Source organism: Rhinoderma darwinii, chromosome 8 (assembly GCF_050947455.1).
Source record: "Rhinoderma darwinii isolate aRhiDar2 chromosome 8, aRhiDar2.hap1, whole genome shotgun sequence".
Classification (NCBI taxonomy): domain Eukaryota; kingdom Metazoa; phylum Chordata; class Amphibia; order Anura; family Rhinodermatidae; genus Rhinoderma; species Rhinoderma darwinii.
The window spans coordinates 66,860,765-66,877,379 of record NC_134694.1 but is presented as its reverse complement, the minus strand read 5'-3'; the positions used below and the strand labels follow the sequence as shown (position 1 = coordinate 66,877,379).

General features: G+C 42.7%; 1 protein-coding gene across 1 annotated transcript in view; it reads right to left on the bottom strand.

Annotated features, from left to right (window-relative positions):
- Positions 1 to 12,610, bottom strand: part of LOC142658699 (uncharacterized) — an 86,637-nt gene extending 74,027 nt beyond the window's left edge. The window contains exons 1-3 of the mRNA XM_075834302.1: positions 12,313 to 12,610; positions 6,216 to 6,672; positions 1,635 to 1,696 (exon numbers count right to left, since the gene is read on the bottom strand). Coding sequence (XP_075690417.1) covers positions 1,635 to 1,696; positions 6,216 to 6,614 — 461 coding nt within the window. The 5' untranslated portion in view covers positions 6,615 to 6,672; positions 12,313 to 12,610. The remainder of the gene's footprint in view (positions 1 to 1,634; positions 1,697 to 6,215; positions 6,673 to 12,312) is intronic.
- Positions 12,611 to 16,615: the final 4,005 nt, after the last annotated feature.

The following is a 16,615-nucleotide window of genomic DNA, read 5'->3' as shown; positions in this document are numbered from 1 at the left end:
TTACTACTTTTACAAGTAAAAACCTAAGTGTAAAAAAGAAAATTTATTTTGTGTCGCCAAATTCCGAGAGCCATAACTTTCTTATTTTTCAGTCGATTAAGTGGTATGAGAGCTTATTTTTTGCGGGATGAACTGTAGTTTTTAATAATACCATTTTGGGGTACATGCGATGGTTTGATTAATTTTTATTTCATTTTTTGTGGGAGATTAGGTGACCAAAAAGAGACATTCTGGCGTTTACAATTTTATTTTTTACGGCGTTCACCGTGCGGGTTAAATAATGACATATTGTAATAGTTCAGACTTTTACGGACGCGGCGATACCAATTATGTTTATTTATTTATTTACTATGCTCTAGGGGGGAAATGGGAAAAGGGTTTTTTTTTTAACTTTTATTTTTTTTTTTACACAAAAAAAAAACCTTTATTTAACTAATTTATACTTTTTTTATTAGTCCCCCTAGGGGACTTCAACCAGCGATCGTTAGATCGCTTGTACGATATACTGCAATACTAATGTATTGCAGTATATCGTAATTCTGACAGGCATCTATTAAGCCCTGCCGGAGGCCCCCATGCAGCCATAGCAACCATCGCCCCCCCACGATTGCTTTGCGGGTGGCGCGTTGAGCTATTGACCGCAGCATTTAATGAGTTAAACAAGCGGGTTCGCGCTCGAGCGTGATGCCGCTCGTTACTCTGAAGTGTCGGCCGACACCCACATCGTATGGAGCGGGTTCACTCCGTGAGCCCGCTCCATACTTCCCCTACCCGGTTATGACGTAACTGTATGTCATATGTCGGGAAGGGGTTAAAAATGTGAGTTTTCCATTTTTAATAAATTTGCAAAAATTTCTAAAATTCTGTTTTCACTTTGTCATTACGTGGTATTGAGTGCAAAATGATGGGGACAAAACGTGAATTTTTTTTCTTTTAGCACAAGGCCTCAACATAACAAAATGTAAAAAAAGTGAAAAGGTCTGAAGACTTGAATGAACTGTATATATAGCATCTTGTGCTTCATCTAGTACCAGAGGAAGCTGGTTTCTTATCAGCGATACTCGTGGGGCTCTTTTTTGCGGTGTTTGTTTTGGCCAGACTTTACTCTCATCATTATTATCCTTTTTTTCCCACTCTTCCAGTGACGTGTATTTTTGTATATATTAGTGATCTCCTTTTATGGGGTGTTTGTTTTGCATTGTATTATGCCTTTTGTATGATGCAATTGTCTGTATTGTTTGTAGTGTATGTGTGTATATATATATATATATATATATATATATATATATATATATATATAATTGTTGTGTATATTATATGTTAATAAAAAAAAAATAATTACTGTTTTTTGGGATAGTCGCTTTTCTGGTTGTTTTATAGTTCTCTTTTGATACGGGTTTTGCACCCCATTATAATTTTTTTTGCAGTGCCCGCTATTTTCCTATATTCTCCATAGCTGCCGCATGGTCTGCCTCTATGGTATGTACACCCTTGATGACAGCCCCTTCAGTGTGAATGAACATCTCCATTCCCAGTATCCTTTAGTAGACACAATTATTTTTCACATATAAAGTGTAGTATTCCTGAAAACATAATGAACTGGTTTCTCAGAGTTTGGAACCGTTTATTGTTACCTTTTGAACTGCTTCAGGAAGATGCCAATATTCATGCTTCTCCTCGAATCAAGCAAAAAGACCTGCAAAGTAAATGATTAAACATCAAAGAGATATCCCATACAAAGATGTCACACCTGCACAACCTGTCCTCATCCCGGCTTTTCATGCACCAGCCTGTCTCCAGTAGCTTCATGTACCAACCTGTTCCCTAAGAACTCCCATTTCATAACATCTTTTCAGGCCAAGAACAACATTGTATAGTATTGTACCATAAATCTCTGCTTCCTATAAGAGCATCAAAAACTTCCTTATCAAAAGAGAAGTTACAGCACTGTCCTTGAACAATAGAAAGAATAGGGAACTCTCTCTGTCTCTTCCTCGGATAACACGCCACCCGCACATTTCACACGGGATCCCTAGCACAGTCATGTTAAGTAACATGTCATTCTGTTCCAAGATAACTACCGGATAGACTTTTACATAAAACTATTTAAGAGAATTTCCACCTAAAATTGTCAAACAGAATTAAATGGGAAATGGGGCTAAGCTGCAGTGCCAGACAAAACCCATAGACAAGAGTGGCGCTGTTTCTGGAATAAAGCACCCATGTTTTTCTAATCTCATAGAGCCCCACTAAATCGGTACTGTCAGGACTCCCATGACACCCTATCTCAGAGCAGCATATAATATATACTAAACTCGGGGATATATCGTTTTTTTATGATTTGATTCAGAATTTTTATGTAAAAAGCTATTGAGTCCTGCTTGCCCCGCCTACACAATTCTGGAAAAGCTGTCAATCACTATGTGGGTGGGGCCAGAAGGACACACAGGCTTTTCCTATGAGTCTGGGCAGCATTTCAACAGCCTTTTGCATGAAAATAATAAACTAAATCTTAGACACCTATATATCTCCTAGCTCAGCATCTTACCCTCTTTCTCCTGTGCTACCCTATCTGAGGCCAGCACGTCAGAGCTGACAGAGTCGCTTTAAATTCCATAGTTGTCCTCTAGTGTGAATTTTATAATACGGTATTCAGCCATTTCAGTTATTCCTGTTTTTGGGTGACAACTTATATGGCTGCTATGAGAGCTCCTGCAGGGCTTCTTATCCAGCCTTGCTATTTCCATAAATGATAGATCTAATAATGTAGTAATATTGATGTAGAAGTTTCACTGCAAAATAACACAGATTTGCTACTTAGTCTAGGAAAGCTGTACTCCAACCCTTGTTCGAGCTGAAATAGTGTCGGATGTCACACAATTTTTCCTAGATATATCTAAAAAACTGAATATGATATTAAAATACTTCACACAAGAAGACAACTCAACTTATATTTACAGGGAAAATGTACTTATAATAAGGCTTGCAATGTTCCCAAACTAATGCCTCGGGAGACACGTGGTTAGCTTGACTCCTCCATGTGGCTCGCCAGCTGTTAGCTACAGATAATATTGTGCACTAGTGACACCAAGGAAGTCATAGCATTAATAGAACGTGCTGCCCGGGTCAAAACCATATCACCAAAAGTTAACACTTGGGTAAATAGACATATCAGTAGGCCATATATTTAAAAGGATTATTCACTTTCACTATTCAGTGTGGCTCAACACCATCTGTCATATATGAAAGTAACTTGCGACCTTCAAAAGGTTGGGGACACACAGGTCTTTGAAGCTCTGTACTACATGTCCCGCCGCGTGGTGCTCAATGTGGCATTGTATTAACAGTTCATACATAATGCTTCATACAGAATCCAACACAAAAAACCTTGGTATGACCCGGTAAGCCCTGTATTATGACACCGGACAACTTCAAGGTTGTACGGTGCCATAATGCGGTCATGCGTATGAGCCCTAATGTAAAGAAAAGTGTTACTAAATAAAATGTAAGAACCAAGCTTGAAAATGTATGCCAATTTTTTAGACATTAAGTTATATTTTTTAAACAGCAATTGATTTAACCGATTATGTTCATTGTAAAAATTGTAAATGATAACCAAGCTCGTAAACTGTATGGAGCATTGCTGAACTCTATACTGGCTATGCCTGCACTGCACCATACTGGCTATGTCTCAGAGCACACATCCTATTCTGCTTCATAATGAATGTACATAAAAATCAAAACAATAGCAAAATTGTTTGTAGACAGATGACGACAGGGTTCCTTTAAATAATGTGGTTAAAAGCAAGAATGATCTTACTTCAGCACGAAAATATGTTCTAAAAGTGGGCCATGGATGTGCCATGTGTGCCACAATGAAGCCTGTCATGAAATGTATCATTTAGTGTGCAGCCAAATGCATTTATAGGATTATGGTGGTTTATTTACTAAGACCTCTTGCAACATAATATAATTATAACTTAAGACCCTTGAACAAATTTACTGCAATTACTTTAGTCTCGATAATCCAGGAGGAGCATGCTTAGACAGCTTGTGGCTTCCAGCGGCTGCTGAATGATGTGTATGAGCGAGTACTCAGAGTGTGCAACTTACTCTAACATATAGATAGAAATGATGTATGTATTATATATGTGGTAGGCAACCTGATGATCGGCCTCATACAGATAGTATGATGGAATTATATCAGTCTACATAATTAATAAGGTTTTTCAGTTTAGGGACATCTGAGGGGATGTTCACACGGCGTAAACGCCCTGAAAAACGGCTGATAATACGGAAGCAGAACGGGTTCAATGGGAAATTTGGCATTTTGTTCCGACGGGGCATTTATTACGTGACCATTTGAAAAAACGGCACGTAAAAAACGCCCTGTAAAAAGAAGTGCATTTCACTTCTTGAGCCGTTTTTCATTGTGTCAATAGAAAAACAGCTCCAAAAACGTCCGTAAAAAAAACGCATCAAAAAACGCTTGATGCTTAAAAATTGGCTGAAAGTCAGAGGCTGTTTTCCCTTGAAACAGCTGTTTTTACTTTAGCGTGTGAACATAGCCTTACACTCAAAGGACTGTTTTTGGTCGCTCTAATGCAAGTGGACCACGTTACAGCTGCATGATACTTGTAGTTATAAGTCATAAGTAATGTCACAGTTGGAACAGAACATTGCAAAAGTTTTATAGCTTTTGGTATAATGTTATAATCTGGAGAAGCCATTGTTATGCTCAGTAGACCTCCTATACTGACATATTAGTACTTGTCTAGGCCACCGTAAAGGGGTTTTCCAACAAACGAATACGAACAGACGTGTCATTAAAGTCACATCTGTGGGGGTCCAACATCTGAGAGCCTATGTATCTAGAAAACTAGTGGGTACCATTCCCTGTTTCCAGTCGATAGGAGAACTCGCCTGCATCGACACTCTCCAATGAAATAAGTGTTAGGCTACAGAAACTTCTGAGCAAGAGATTTCCATAACTCCCTTACACACCCAAACCTACCCACAACCCTGATTTCAGTACGACACTCCCAGGACCCAAGACATCTATCCTGCCAGGAGCGATTTACAGCGTGTTTTGGTCCGTCATAAAAACGTAGCGGCTGTCAGCTGTTATCAGAGATTGAGGAAAAATCCCGAAGCTTCATGCGAAAAACTGAAGAAATTAAGCTTCTTGAAGTCCAGGAAGAACTGTAATGAGTCTGTGGGTGCAGAAGAATAGGGCTAAGTGAGTGCCACTGTTACCAGGGAGTGGACACAATCTCCCAGCTTCATCAATGCATGGACACCATCACAGAATCCACAGAAAGTGAAAGCTATCCCAGTGTGTCAGTGGGAAATCCCTCGTCATATTGTTACAGCCTTGTGTGTTTATGTGTCTATGAAAGTTATATAAGGCAACTTATATTTTAGGATTTTGTGTTCCTTAATTATACAGTCAGAATAGTAGGGGCAGGTGGGGCTAAGTATATCATGACAGCTGTCAAAGTCCACATCCTTTGGTCACCAAAAAGCGAGATGCTCTATATAGCATTGCCACCAGGAGTATGAGGTTGCTTTTTTTTACAAACCAGATGAAAATTTTCTAAAGCTTTGATGTGTTGTTCAGATACATTCGCTTTGGATAATCGTATTCACGGCATGTATGACATGTGCAGAAAATACAAGATGTGTTTAGGTCACATTTACACATCAAAATAGTGCAGAAAGATGGGCACTATTTTAGTATATTTTGATATAACTCTTACGTAGTTACATACCTCGGTTCAAAAAAGACATATGTCCATCAAGTATTTTAAATACCTATAAGTGCTTCATATGGGAAATGATGCAGAAAACATACACTTTTTAGATATCTAGAAACAAGAGGTTTGGTACCAAAAGCTCGAGTGTATATAACTGCATTATATATAGTACATAAATCCGAGATGCACTGGACATGCACAAGCAAAAGATTGATAGTAGATAGAAAGATAATAAATAGATATGACATAGCTAAGTAGATAGACAGACAGACAGATAGAGATTGACAGAGATAGAGGATAGACAGACAGATAGAGATAGATAGATAGATAGATAGATAGATAGATAGATAGATAGATAGATAGATAGATAGATAGATAGATAGATAGATAGATAGATAGATAGATAGATAGATAGATAGATAGATAGATATTAAGAAGTTGAGATATGGTTCCTGTTACCTTGTTCAAACAGGCATCTCCGATCGAAATTGATCTACGTCGATTACAAGGTTTTGGCAGGACGTCTTCTTCCTGCTTTCCAAATAATTCCTCCATCTTCCCTGTGTCAATCTGCAGTTCTCCCTGGAATGTTTCTGAGCTCCACAAACTAGTCCGACCCTTAACTTTCTCCAGTGGAATAGCCTCCCAGTTAAAGTTCCTCAATCGTGATCCACGCTTTGGGTTACATTTTTGAAAAATACCTATTGGGGAATCTGGGACGATAATGATTGGAGGGGGTGGGGGTGGGGGTGCAGGGATTTCCGGAACAGTGTATTTTTCCAAGTCACCGTACAGGACAGTAGTCCTGTCTTTATCTATGTCTTTGTCTATGGATCCCATATTCATGTTGATAATCATTGCATGGTACGTCCTGGCACTGTTCTTCTGTCCTCGAGGCTCAGATCAGGACTGGGACCTGCAGAATGGGAATAATAACCAGCAGATTCTCAGCAGAGGCTTCACATGGCTCATTGAGCATAGGCACGCGTGGGATCCCTGTGAACAGCTGTCAGAACAAGAGATAAACCACAGGAATTCCAGCATTGACAAAAGAAAATGCACTTACTTCAGATATAAATGATTTACCAAATGTCTACACCTGAGAGGTTAACTGAGTGTTGAATGGTAAAGTAACTGCGGTACCACCAACAAACACTCCATACATGTCATAGTAGGGCTGGGAGATTTTGTCAAAAAATAGAATCTAGATTTTTTTCAACCCTATGAGCGATTTTCAAATTGAATCTCGATTTTCTTATTAGGGTATGTTCACACGGCCTATTTTCGGCCGTTTTCCGAGTCGTAATCGGCCGAAAAACGGCCGAAAAATCAGAAGCAGAACGCCTCCAAACATCTGCCCATTGATTTCAATGGGAAAACGGCGTTCTGTTCCGACGGAGCGTTTTTCGGAGTGCAGGACGCTTTTTGGGACATTTTTGGAGACGTTTCCCATAGACTCTATTGAAAAAAGCTCAAAAAACGGCCGTAAAAAACGCAGCGAAAACCGCGAGTGGCACAAAAAACATCTGAAAATCAGGAGCTATTTTTTCTTGAAAACAGCTCCATATTTTGAGACGATTTTGACTCTGCGTGTGAACATACCCTTACTGTTAAACTGAAAAAAATACCAAGAGCTCATTTAATAAATGATTTTCTTTATATAAATAACTTTTTAACATATATTACTATAATAATTGTACGTAACTTCACAACTTTTAACCTCTGCAAATACTCAGAGGCAAATAATCAGAAATACTATTTGAAAAATGGATATCTAATTGATTATAATTTCTGTGTTCCCCGGCAGGGAAGAGGTTAACAGAATCTATAATCAATGATGTGCTGCGTGCACTAACATCCCCCTCTGCCCGTCACCACCTCAGCCGGTCTTCGACATTGCAGACGAGAGCAGCGTAAATTGCAGCAGGATCGGGCATCTAGCGTCGAGCGGGCACACTGGGGTGAAATTAACGGTCCGTGTGTCAGCTGGATTTCCCGGTCCGATCACGGTACATGTGAATGGGACTCTTGGCATCAGTCAAAAATGGCCATTAAAAACTGATCAGTTGTCAGAGTCTCTTGTCCATTTTGCATCAGTGTCTCCAAATGGATTTCCTTTGTAAGGGTTTATTTTGTCCCAATCCCCTGAAAACACCACAGTGCCCATGTAGATAGCGCTGCAATGTCCCCATAGATTGTGCTGCAATGTCCCCATAGATAGTGACCCAGTGCCCCCGTAGATAGTGGCACATGGCCCCCATATAGTGACACAGGGCCCCCATAGTGATACCGGGCCCCCATATAGTGGCACAGGGCCCCCATAGTAATACAGGGCCCCCACATAGTGACACAGTGCCACCCCCCATAAAGTGACACAGTGCCACCCCCCATATAGTGAGTGCCCCCATATAGTGACACAGTGCCACCCCCCGATATAGTGATAGTGCCTTCCCCCATATAGTGACACAGTGACACCCCCATATTGTGACACAGGGCCCCATATAGTGACACAGTGCCACCCCCTATATATTGACAGTGCCCCCCCCACATAGTGACACAGGGCCCACATATAGTGCCACACACCCTTGCAGATAAGCACTCCCTTGCAGATAGCACTCCCACCGCCCTGTAGATCACACCCTGCCTCCTTGTTTGCAGCACCACCCCCTCCCTTGTAGATCGCAACACCACCCCCACATGTAGATCGCATCCCCAGTTGTAGATCGCAGCCCCACATGTAGATTGCGCACCCCCCCTTGAAGATCGCAGCCCCACATGTAGATCGCACTCCCCTCCCCCTTGCAGATCGCAGCACCCCACCCCATCCTTCTTGTAGATAGCGGCCACTGTAGCTGCCACTAGCGGCTGCATCCCCAGCCAGAGGTTGCCGACACTTTTTTTCCATATGAAGATCTTCAGTGTATATTTGATCTCACTAGTGACTGATAACAGCACCCTACTTCCCTCATCCTTTACTGGTTCTAAATAACTATGTGTCTTCATGAGTTTTTAGCAGATACTCTTCCCTGTCACTACAGATCTGCAGTGTGGAATTATTCTCCAAACTGCTGAAGGGCTGTAAACATTTGAGAAAAGTTTGAATGCTTCAGCAAATGGTAACATGGATTCCGCAAAAGTTTCCACTAAAATCCTATTCTCTATAACTGACTATACGGTAGCATTTCAGATACCATAAGAACTCGTATCCTCTGCCCATAGCTGACAATTAAAAGTTACGTCCACCCTCGAAATGCATCTAAAATGATAAATGAAGCAACTTTGCAAATGGTTGTGAATAAAAAATTCCTATGGTTTTGTGTCGACAGCTCCTATCCTATACATCCTGATGCGTCTCCATGGTAACAGACTACAATCAAACCCTGTCTTGTCTGATCATGCAGCCATACTTTCTTCCATTTGTACCTTACCGAGTGCATGTTAGAAAAAGTAGGGAACAGATAGAAGGGAGTATGACTGCAAGATCGGGCTACACAGGGTTTGTTTGTAGTCTGTTACCATGGAGATGCATAGATCTGCATACGAGCTGTAGAATCAAAGTAATAGGAAATTTGTAATCAAGATTTGCAAAGTTGCTTCTTTTTTCATTTTCAATATAATTGGACTATACCCTAAAAATCATTATGTGGTATCTGTTCCTTTCTCATTTCCTACTTATAGTACTGCTGCTGTCCTATATTACATGATGCTTGTGGTAACCTCCACACATAAGGGCTTGCATTGCATTGCAAATGGTTAATCTGCGGCAGAAAGCCGCAGCAATTCCGCAACATAATACACATGGTGCAGATGTAAAAATCCACAGCATTCGTTGGAGTGTGTGCATATTTTTTCCACTCCATGTGTATGGGGTTTTTAAAACCCCATTCACATGTATTGTATTGTCATTTATCGCAGATTTTCGGTGTCCCCTTGCAGTCTCCCCTCAAGTTCACATGAATACTCAGCTATTCATATGGTCTTCAGATTGCTCCTATGTTCATGTACTAATAGGCAGGTATTTATGTATTATTGCGAAAAAGCTATCCTAAGTATTCACACAAGCCATAATTACAATAAATAGATAAAAGAAAATCTGTCAGCAGCAGCTAAAGTGCTTGCTGATTGTTTCCATGAATCAACAAACATTTGTTCTATACTGCAACGTAAAAATGACTAAAAAAAACACATATATATTACAAAGATGCTAGACTTTAGACTCAGAGAAAATGCGAGGTGGAGCTTCACTATTAATCCTTTCTTATCTTATATTAGTTTTATATTCCTATATATCCCAGACATGTTCTAATACAAACATAAAGTACATTTAAAGGCTATGGACACCTATAAGGTCTTTTTCTTTTGCTTTATTTTGTGAAAAAAATGAAAACGTATTATTAAAAGAAAATGCACCATTTCACTTCTGCAGCTTCTATGTATCACAGTACAAAGAAGTTACAGAACGCTGCTCTCAACCAAATCCGTCAGCTCACGGATGGATTAGCTCGTACATTTAAATTTCTGTCTTTAGGATAGCCTAAGATTGCTCCAAATTCTGTCTCTAGGGCAGCCAAAGTTGCGCCAAATTTAGTTAAAGGTGTGCGCCGCTTAATAAATGTGGCGCATTTTACTCCAACCCATTTCTGTTTTAGACTGGCATATTTTCCCCATATATATCTCTCCATGGTATATGGCTTATATGATTTCTTGCACTATAAGGGTATGTGCACACACACTAATTACGTCCGTAATTGACGGACGTATTTCGGCCGCAAGTACCGGACCGACCACAGTGCAGGGAGCCGGGCTCCTAGCATCATACTTATGTACGATGCTAGGAGTCCCTGCCTCTCCGTGGAACTACTGTCCCGTACTGAAAACACGATTACAGTACGGGACAGTTGTCCTGCAGAGAGGCAGGGACTCCTAGCATCGTACATAAGTATGATGCTAGGAGCCCGGCTCCCTGCACTGTGTTCGGTCCGGTACTTGCGACCGAAATACGTCCGTCAATTACGGACATAATTAGTGTGTGTGCACATACCCTTAGTGTTAGTTCTCAGAGGACGTTAGGTCAATGCATAGAACATAACATGAGGGTGACATATAGTCATAATTCAATAAGGCCAAAGATAGCATGTAGTTCAATAATGTGAATATGGTATAAGACTGTGATGTCAGAGCCGTTTTACTGCATATAACATCTGGTACTTACAACTTAGGACTCGTCTGAATATCAGGAACCTCCTGTTAGGGAGTCTATTGAATACTTTTTTAGTACTGTATGAGCTCAAAATAACTATAGCACATAACAGAAAACTATTGAATGGCGTTTATATAACCATTGAACTATGAAAACTTCTTCAACTTTCTAATATACTTTTTGTAGCAATACCTTACCATTTTCAAGATCTCTACTAGCTGTCAGTGACTTGCAGCATTTTGTTTATCTCTAAGGTCTGAAAACTCCTTATAGATATAATACATCTATAAGGTTTATATACAGTAAATAAAGTGTAACCGTTGTACAGTGAAAAGTTATGCCACTTACAGATATAACTTAAGATCTCTGCATGCTTTCAGTGAATTGAAATATTCTTGATTATATCTAAAGGCTGAGAACTCCTTATAGATATAATACAGCTGACATCTAAGTTTGCAATAATTGTATGCACCCTACAAAATCCTTGGTGAGGTAAAAACGCCTGGACTCATGCCTAAAACATTGTAGAATTCTGTCTGGCAGGACAGAGATTTGTGCTGCTGATGTATTTAGCTCATAGAGGATTAAAATAGGTTGCATACAACTGTAGAAAACTCTGAGCTGGAGGAAATATTAGGTTTATATCAGTTTTCACCCTTTGGGTGCAAAAAAGGAAGTTCCCATCTGCTGACAGCAATCAGAGGTCTTGAAAATTTTGAATGGTGGAACTGAATTGAAACACAAAGTACATTGGAAAGTTGTAGAACCGTTCATTATGCCAGGAATTGTACACATTATGGTTGATAATGACAATAGTTTATAGAAGTGATTGGATATTAGCAAAAAAAATCTGTAGAATTTGTAGAAAATGTTTGTAACCTGTTTTATAATGTTTATGAATGTAACTCGGAATCAATGTACTGATGAGCTATATACTAAAGATAGATAAATGACATGAGCACCCTGCTCGGGGACTGTCTAGAAATGAATCTGTATTATTGCAATGCATACTTTTATTTATGGGGCACTGGATACATATGGGGCACTGATCAGACATGGAGACTTTCTACTAAAAGGCATTCCGCGTAACGCAGCTTTACTAACACTGGACACTGAGAGTCCCTTCAAAAGTAGACAGAACTACTACCCCCCTCATGTCTGGCTTTCCTTCTCTCCATCTCAACTGTTCTGATTTCTATCAGGACTTGTTCTAGGTAATTTGGAGATGGGTAACTTTTACACACTAGAAATACTTCTGCTTTGTTGCAGCTATAACATAAGGCATGCTGAGACTTGTAGTTCCCCCAGAGACGCTTATATCTTAGATGTCAGGAGCCATCACCCCTGTATTGGTACCTGCCATGAGTCCTCCTGTGATGTGTTGAGGGGCTTTGTCCCCTGTTGTGTGTTCTTCACCGATCACATCTCTCCCGTGCTGGCAAGGTGATGTCTCGTCGTTCACTCTCCCAATTTCTCTGCCTTATAAGTCTATTTAGCTGTGGCTGCTGCGCATTCTCCCGCTGTCATTGCCCCCATGATCGCAGTCCACTGGTCACCTTCCCCGACGTCTTCACATTGAGCGGTTCAGGTGCAGACAATATCCCGGCGATAACTGCTCCGTCCACTGTCTCCAGGTCCCACAGTCCAGTGTCAGCCCGATCCTACCGCTGTTCCTCGCAAAGTAATAGGCGCATGCGCACCGGGCGGAAACGTTCTCCAACTTCTAGTGCTTCTCTCCACGTTATGTGAGTCCTGTCAGAGACCTCCATCATTACCTAATACAGAGCGGGAAATTAGGGCATTCCTATAGATATATATGTATAAGAACCCCAATAACACAAACTTCTAGTGCTTCTCTCCGCTGTATGTGAGTCCCCTGTCAGAGACCTCCATCATTATATAATACAGAGTGCGGACTGTGGGCATTCCTATAGATATATATGTATAAGAACCCCAATAACACAAACTTCTAGTGCTTCTCTCCGCTGTATGTGAGTCCTGTCAGAGACCTCAATTATTACATAATACAGAGCGGGGACTGAGGGCATTCCTATAGATATATACAGTGGCGGATTATAATATAGGCGTTTCGGGCGGCCGCCCGGGGCCCAAGCTTTTAGGGGGCCCATCGCAACCCGAAACGCACATCATTTTAAATCCGGTCGGACTCACTAATGGCCGTTCACAAGAAGCGTCGCTAATGGCCGTTGAGAGGGAGGGGCGGGCGGACTGCAGCAGAGGGCAGCGCAGTGCTGATGAGGAGGAGGGGGATGGATATCAATGTCTGGATAGGACTAGCAGACGTGCGTCTGCTAGTCGTGGTAGAACACGCCCCTCTGACGCTTCACGTACCGCCAGTGAGGAACAGACGAGAAGGGCGGTGGTCGAGCAACGAGGAGGTTAGTGTTCATGTTCGTCTCCATCTTAATTTACATCTAAGTGACTCCAGAGGACTCCATGAAGGGGGGAATAACCCCCCATCCCATCCCCCATAGAGCTCTCAGGATTTCAGTATTTATTATACAGCAGGGGGGGTTTGAGCGGTGTAACTCACTGCAGAGGACTCTATGGGGGGACAATAATTTCCCTCCATAGACACTCAGCAGTGAGTTACACGCTCAAATCTCCCTGCTGTATAATAAATACTGAAATACTGAGGGCTCTATGGGGGATGGGATGGGGGGGTTATTCCCCCCTTCATGGAGTCCTCTGGAGTCACTTAGATGGTTAGAACCCCCCTCCCCCATTCAGTATAATCCCCCCTTCTCATAGAGCCCTCACTAGTTACTAATATATTACAAGGGTAAGTCAAATTGTCTGACTTCTGGGGGCTGTATAGGGGGGTCTGAGCGACGGGCTCTATGGGGGGGGGGGCTACCCCCCCCCCACAGAGATGTCAGAATCAGACACTCAGACCTCCCTATAGAGCCCCCAGAAGTCAGACAAACTCACCTCCCCTTGCAATATAATCCCCCCATACAGCCCTCAGTTTTCCCATAAGAAAAATGTATGACATATCCACCATCCGTAAGTCCCATAAAACTGAATGATGGTTACGGAAGCAGTGTCTCTCGCCGACTCCCTCTGATCACTAAAACTAAGCGTCGGAAGCACTCGTGTGAGCGCTGAGCCACTTGGTTTCTGTTTCCGGAAAGCTGAGCAGCTTATGTACGGTCTCATAGAAAGTCAATGAGCCCGTACACCGCTACTTTGGCTTTCCGGAAAAAGCCAAACAGAAATGAATTGGCTCTTTGCTCACATGAGCGCTTCTGCCGCTTAGTCTCCGCACCCGGACCCCCACCCATCAAAAGTTCTGACATGTCACTATGACATGTTAGAAGTTTGTTAAAAATTGACTTACCCTTTAGGCCTCATTTACACGAGCGTGTGCGTTTTGCTCACGCAAAAACTGCGGCGTTTTCCGTGCGCAAAAGGCACTTAACGGCTCCATGTGTCATCAGTGTATGATGCGCGGCTGCGAGATTTTCGCGCAGCCGCCATCATTATGACTAGAGATGAGCGAACTTCTGAAAAGTTCGGTTCGGCTAGTTCGCCGAATTTCACGAAAAAGTTTGTTTCGGACCGAACCTGTAATTTCCGTGCGCCGAGCATGTTACTGTCCAGGGTGCTGATAGAGTTAATGGGCTGCACTAACTCTTTCAACAACCTTGACAGTACATGCTCGGCGCACGGAAAATACAATTTTAATGTAATAAAAAAAAATAAAAAATACGTTCATACTTACATTCCTCCTGTCCGGCCTCCAGCGGTGACGTGTCATCCATGTCGCCGCTGCAGCCAATCACAGGCTGTAGTGGCGGTCACGCACGTCAGGATGACGTCAGAAGGCCGGCCTGCAGGGATGACGCTTCATCCCACGTGACCGCCTCTGCAGCCAATCACAGGCTGCAGCGGCCTCTGCAACCAATCACAGGCTGCAGCGGCCTCTGCAACCAATCTCAGGCTGCAGCGGCCTCTGCAGCCAATCACAGGCTCCTCTCCTGAAATACTCTGTGCTGCCTTAAACTCTGTGGACAGGTCAGGATCCTGTTTCTTTTAAATGCTGCTGGGGAACCCGCTCGATCCATTATATAAGGCTGCGCTACAGTGCAGCATTTAAAAAAAAACAGGATCCTGACCTGTCCACAGAGTTTAAGGCAGCACAGAGTATTTCAGGAGATGAGCGTGCAGATTCAGTGCTGCTGTAAACTCTGCTCTTACCATTACGTAGCTCAGTCTGTTACCACTCCTCCACTCCTGTCCTCAATAACACCTTCAAATGATTGGCAAGTCACCACGTAATGGTAAGAGCAGAGTTCACAGCAGCACAGAGTATTTCAGGAGAGGAGCGTGCAGATTCTGTGCTGCTGTGAACTCTGTGTGAGGGGGGCCCAAGTTGTATCAACAGCCCAGGGCCCATGGTACACTTAATCCGCCACTGGATATATATGTATAAGAACCCCCAATAACACCAACTTCTAGTGCTTCTCTCCGCTGTATGTGAGTCCTGTCAGAGACCTCCATCATTATATAATACAGAGCGGGGACTGAGGGCATTCCTATAGATATATATGTATAAGAACCCCAATAACACAAACTTCTAGTGCTTCTCTCCGCTGTATGTGAGTCCTGTCAGAGACCTCCATCATTATATAATACAGAGCGGGGACTGAGGGCATTCCTATAGATATATATGTATAAGAACCCCAATAACACAAACTTCTAGTGCTTCTCTCCACTGTATGTGAGTCTTGACAGAGACCTCAATTATTATATCATACAGAGCGCAGACGGAGGGCATTCCTATATATATATATGTATAAGAACAGGGGCGTAACTAGGAAAGACTGGGCCCCATAGCAAACTTTTGACTGGGGCCCCCCCTCACCTGGTTGTCACACAACCCCCCCCCCCCTTGTAGATAGTGCCTTTTTTACAGCCCCCCCTGTAGATAATGCCATACGGCCCCCCTGTAGATATAACGCCATACAGCCCCCCTGTAGATAACGCCATACAGCCCCCTTTGTAGATATCTACAGAGGGGGCTGTATGGCGTTATCTACAGGGGGGCTGTATGGCATTATCTACAGGGGGGGCGCTGTATGGCGTTATCTACAGGGGGGCTGTATGGCGTTATCTACAGGGGGGCGCTGTATGGCGTTATCTACAGGGGGGCTGTATGGCGTTATCTACAGGGGGGACTGTATGGCGTTATCTACAGGGGGGACTGTATGCCGTTATCTACAGGGGGGACTGTATGGCGTTATCTACAGGGGGGACTGTATGGCGTTATCTACAGGGGGGACTGTATGGCGTTATCTACAGGGGGGACTGTATGGCATTATCTACAGGGGGCTGTATGGCGTTATCTACAGGGGGCTGTATGGCATTATCTACAGGGGGGGCTGTATGGCATTATCTACAGGGGGCTGTGTGGCATTATCTACAGGGGGGGGCTGTATGGCGTTATCTACAGGGGGGACTGTATGGCGTTATCTACAGGGGGGACTGTATGGCGTTATCTACAGGGGGGACTGTATGGCGTTATCTACAGGGGGGACTGTATGGCGTTATCTACAGGGGGGACTGTATGGCATTATCTACAGGGGGCTGTATGGCGTTATCTACAGGGGGCTGTATGGCATTATCTACAGGGGGG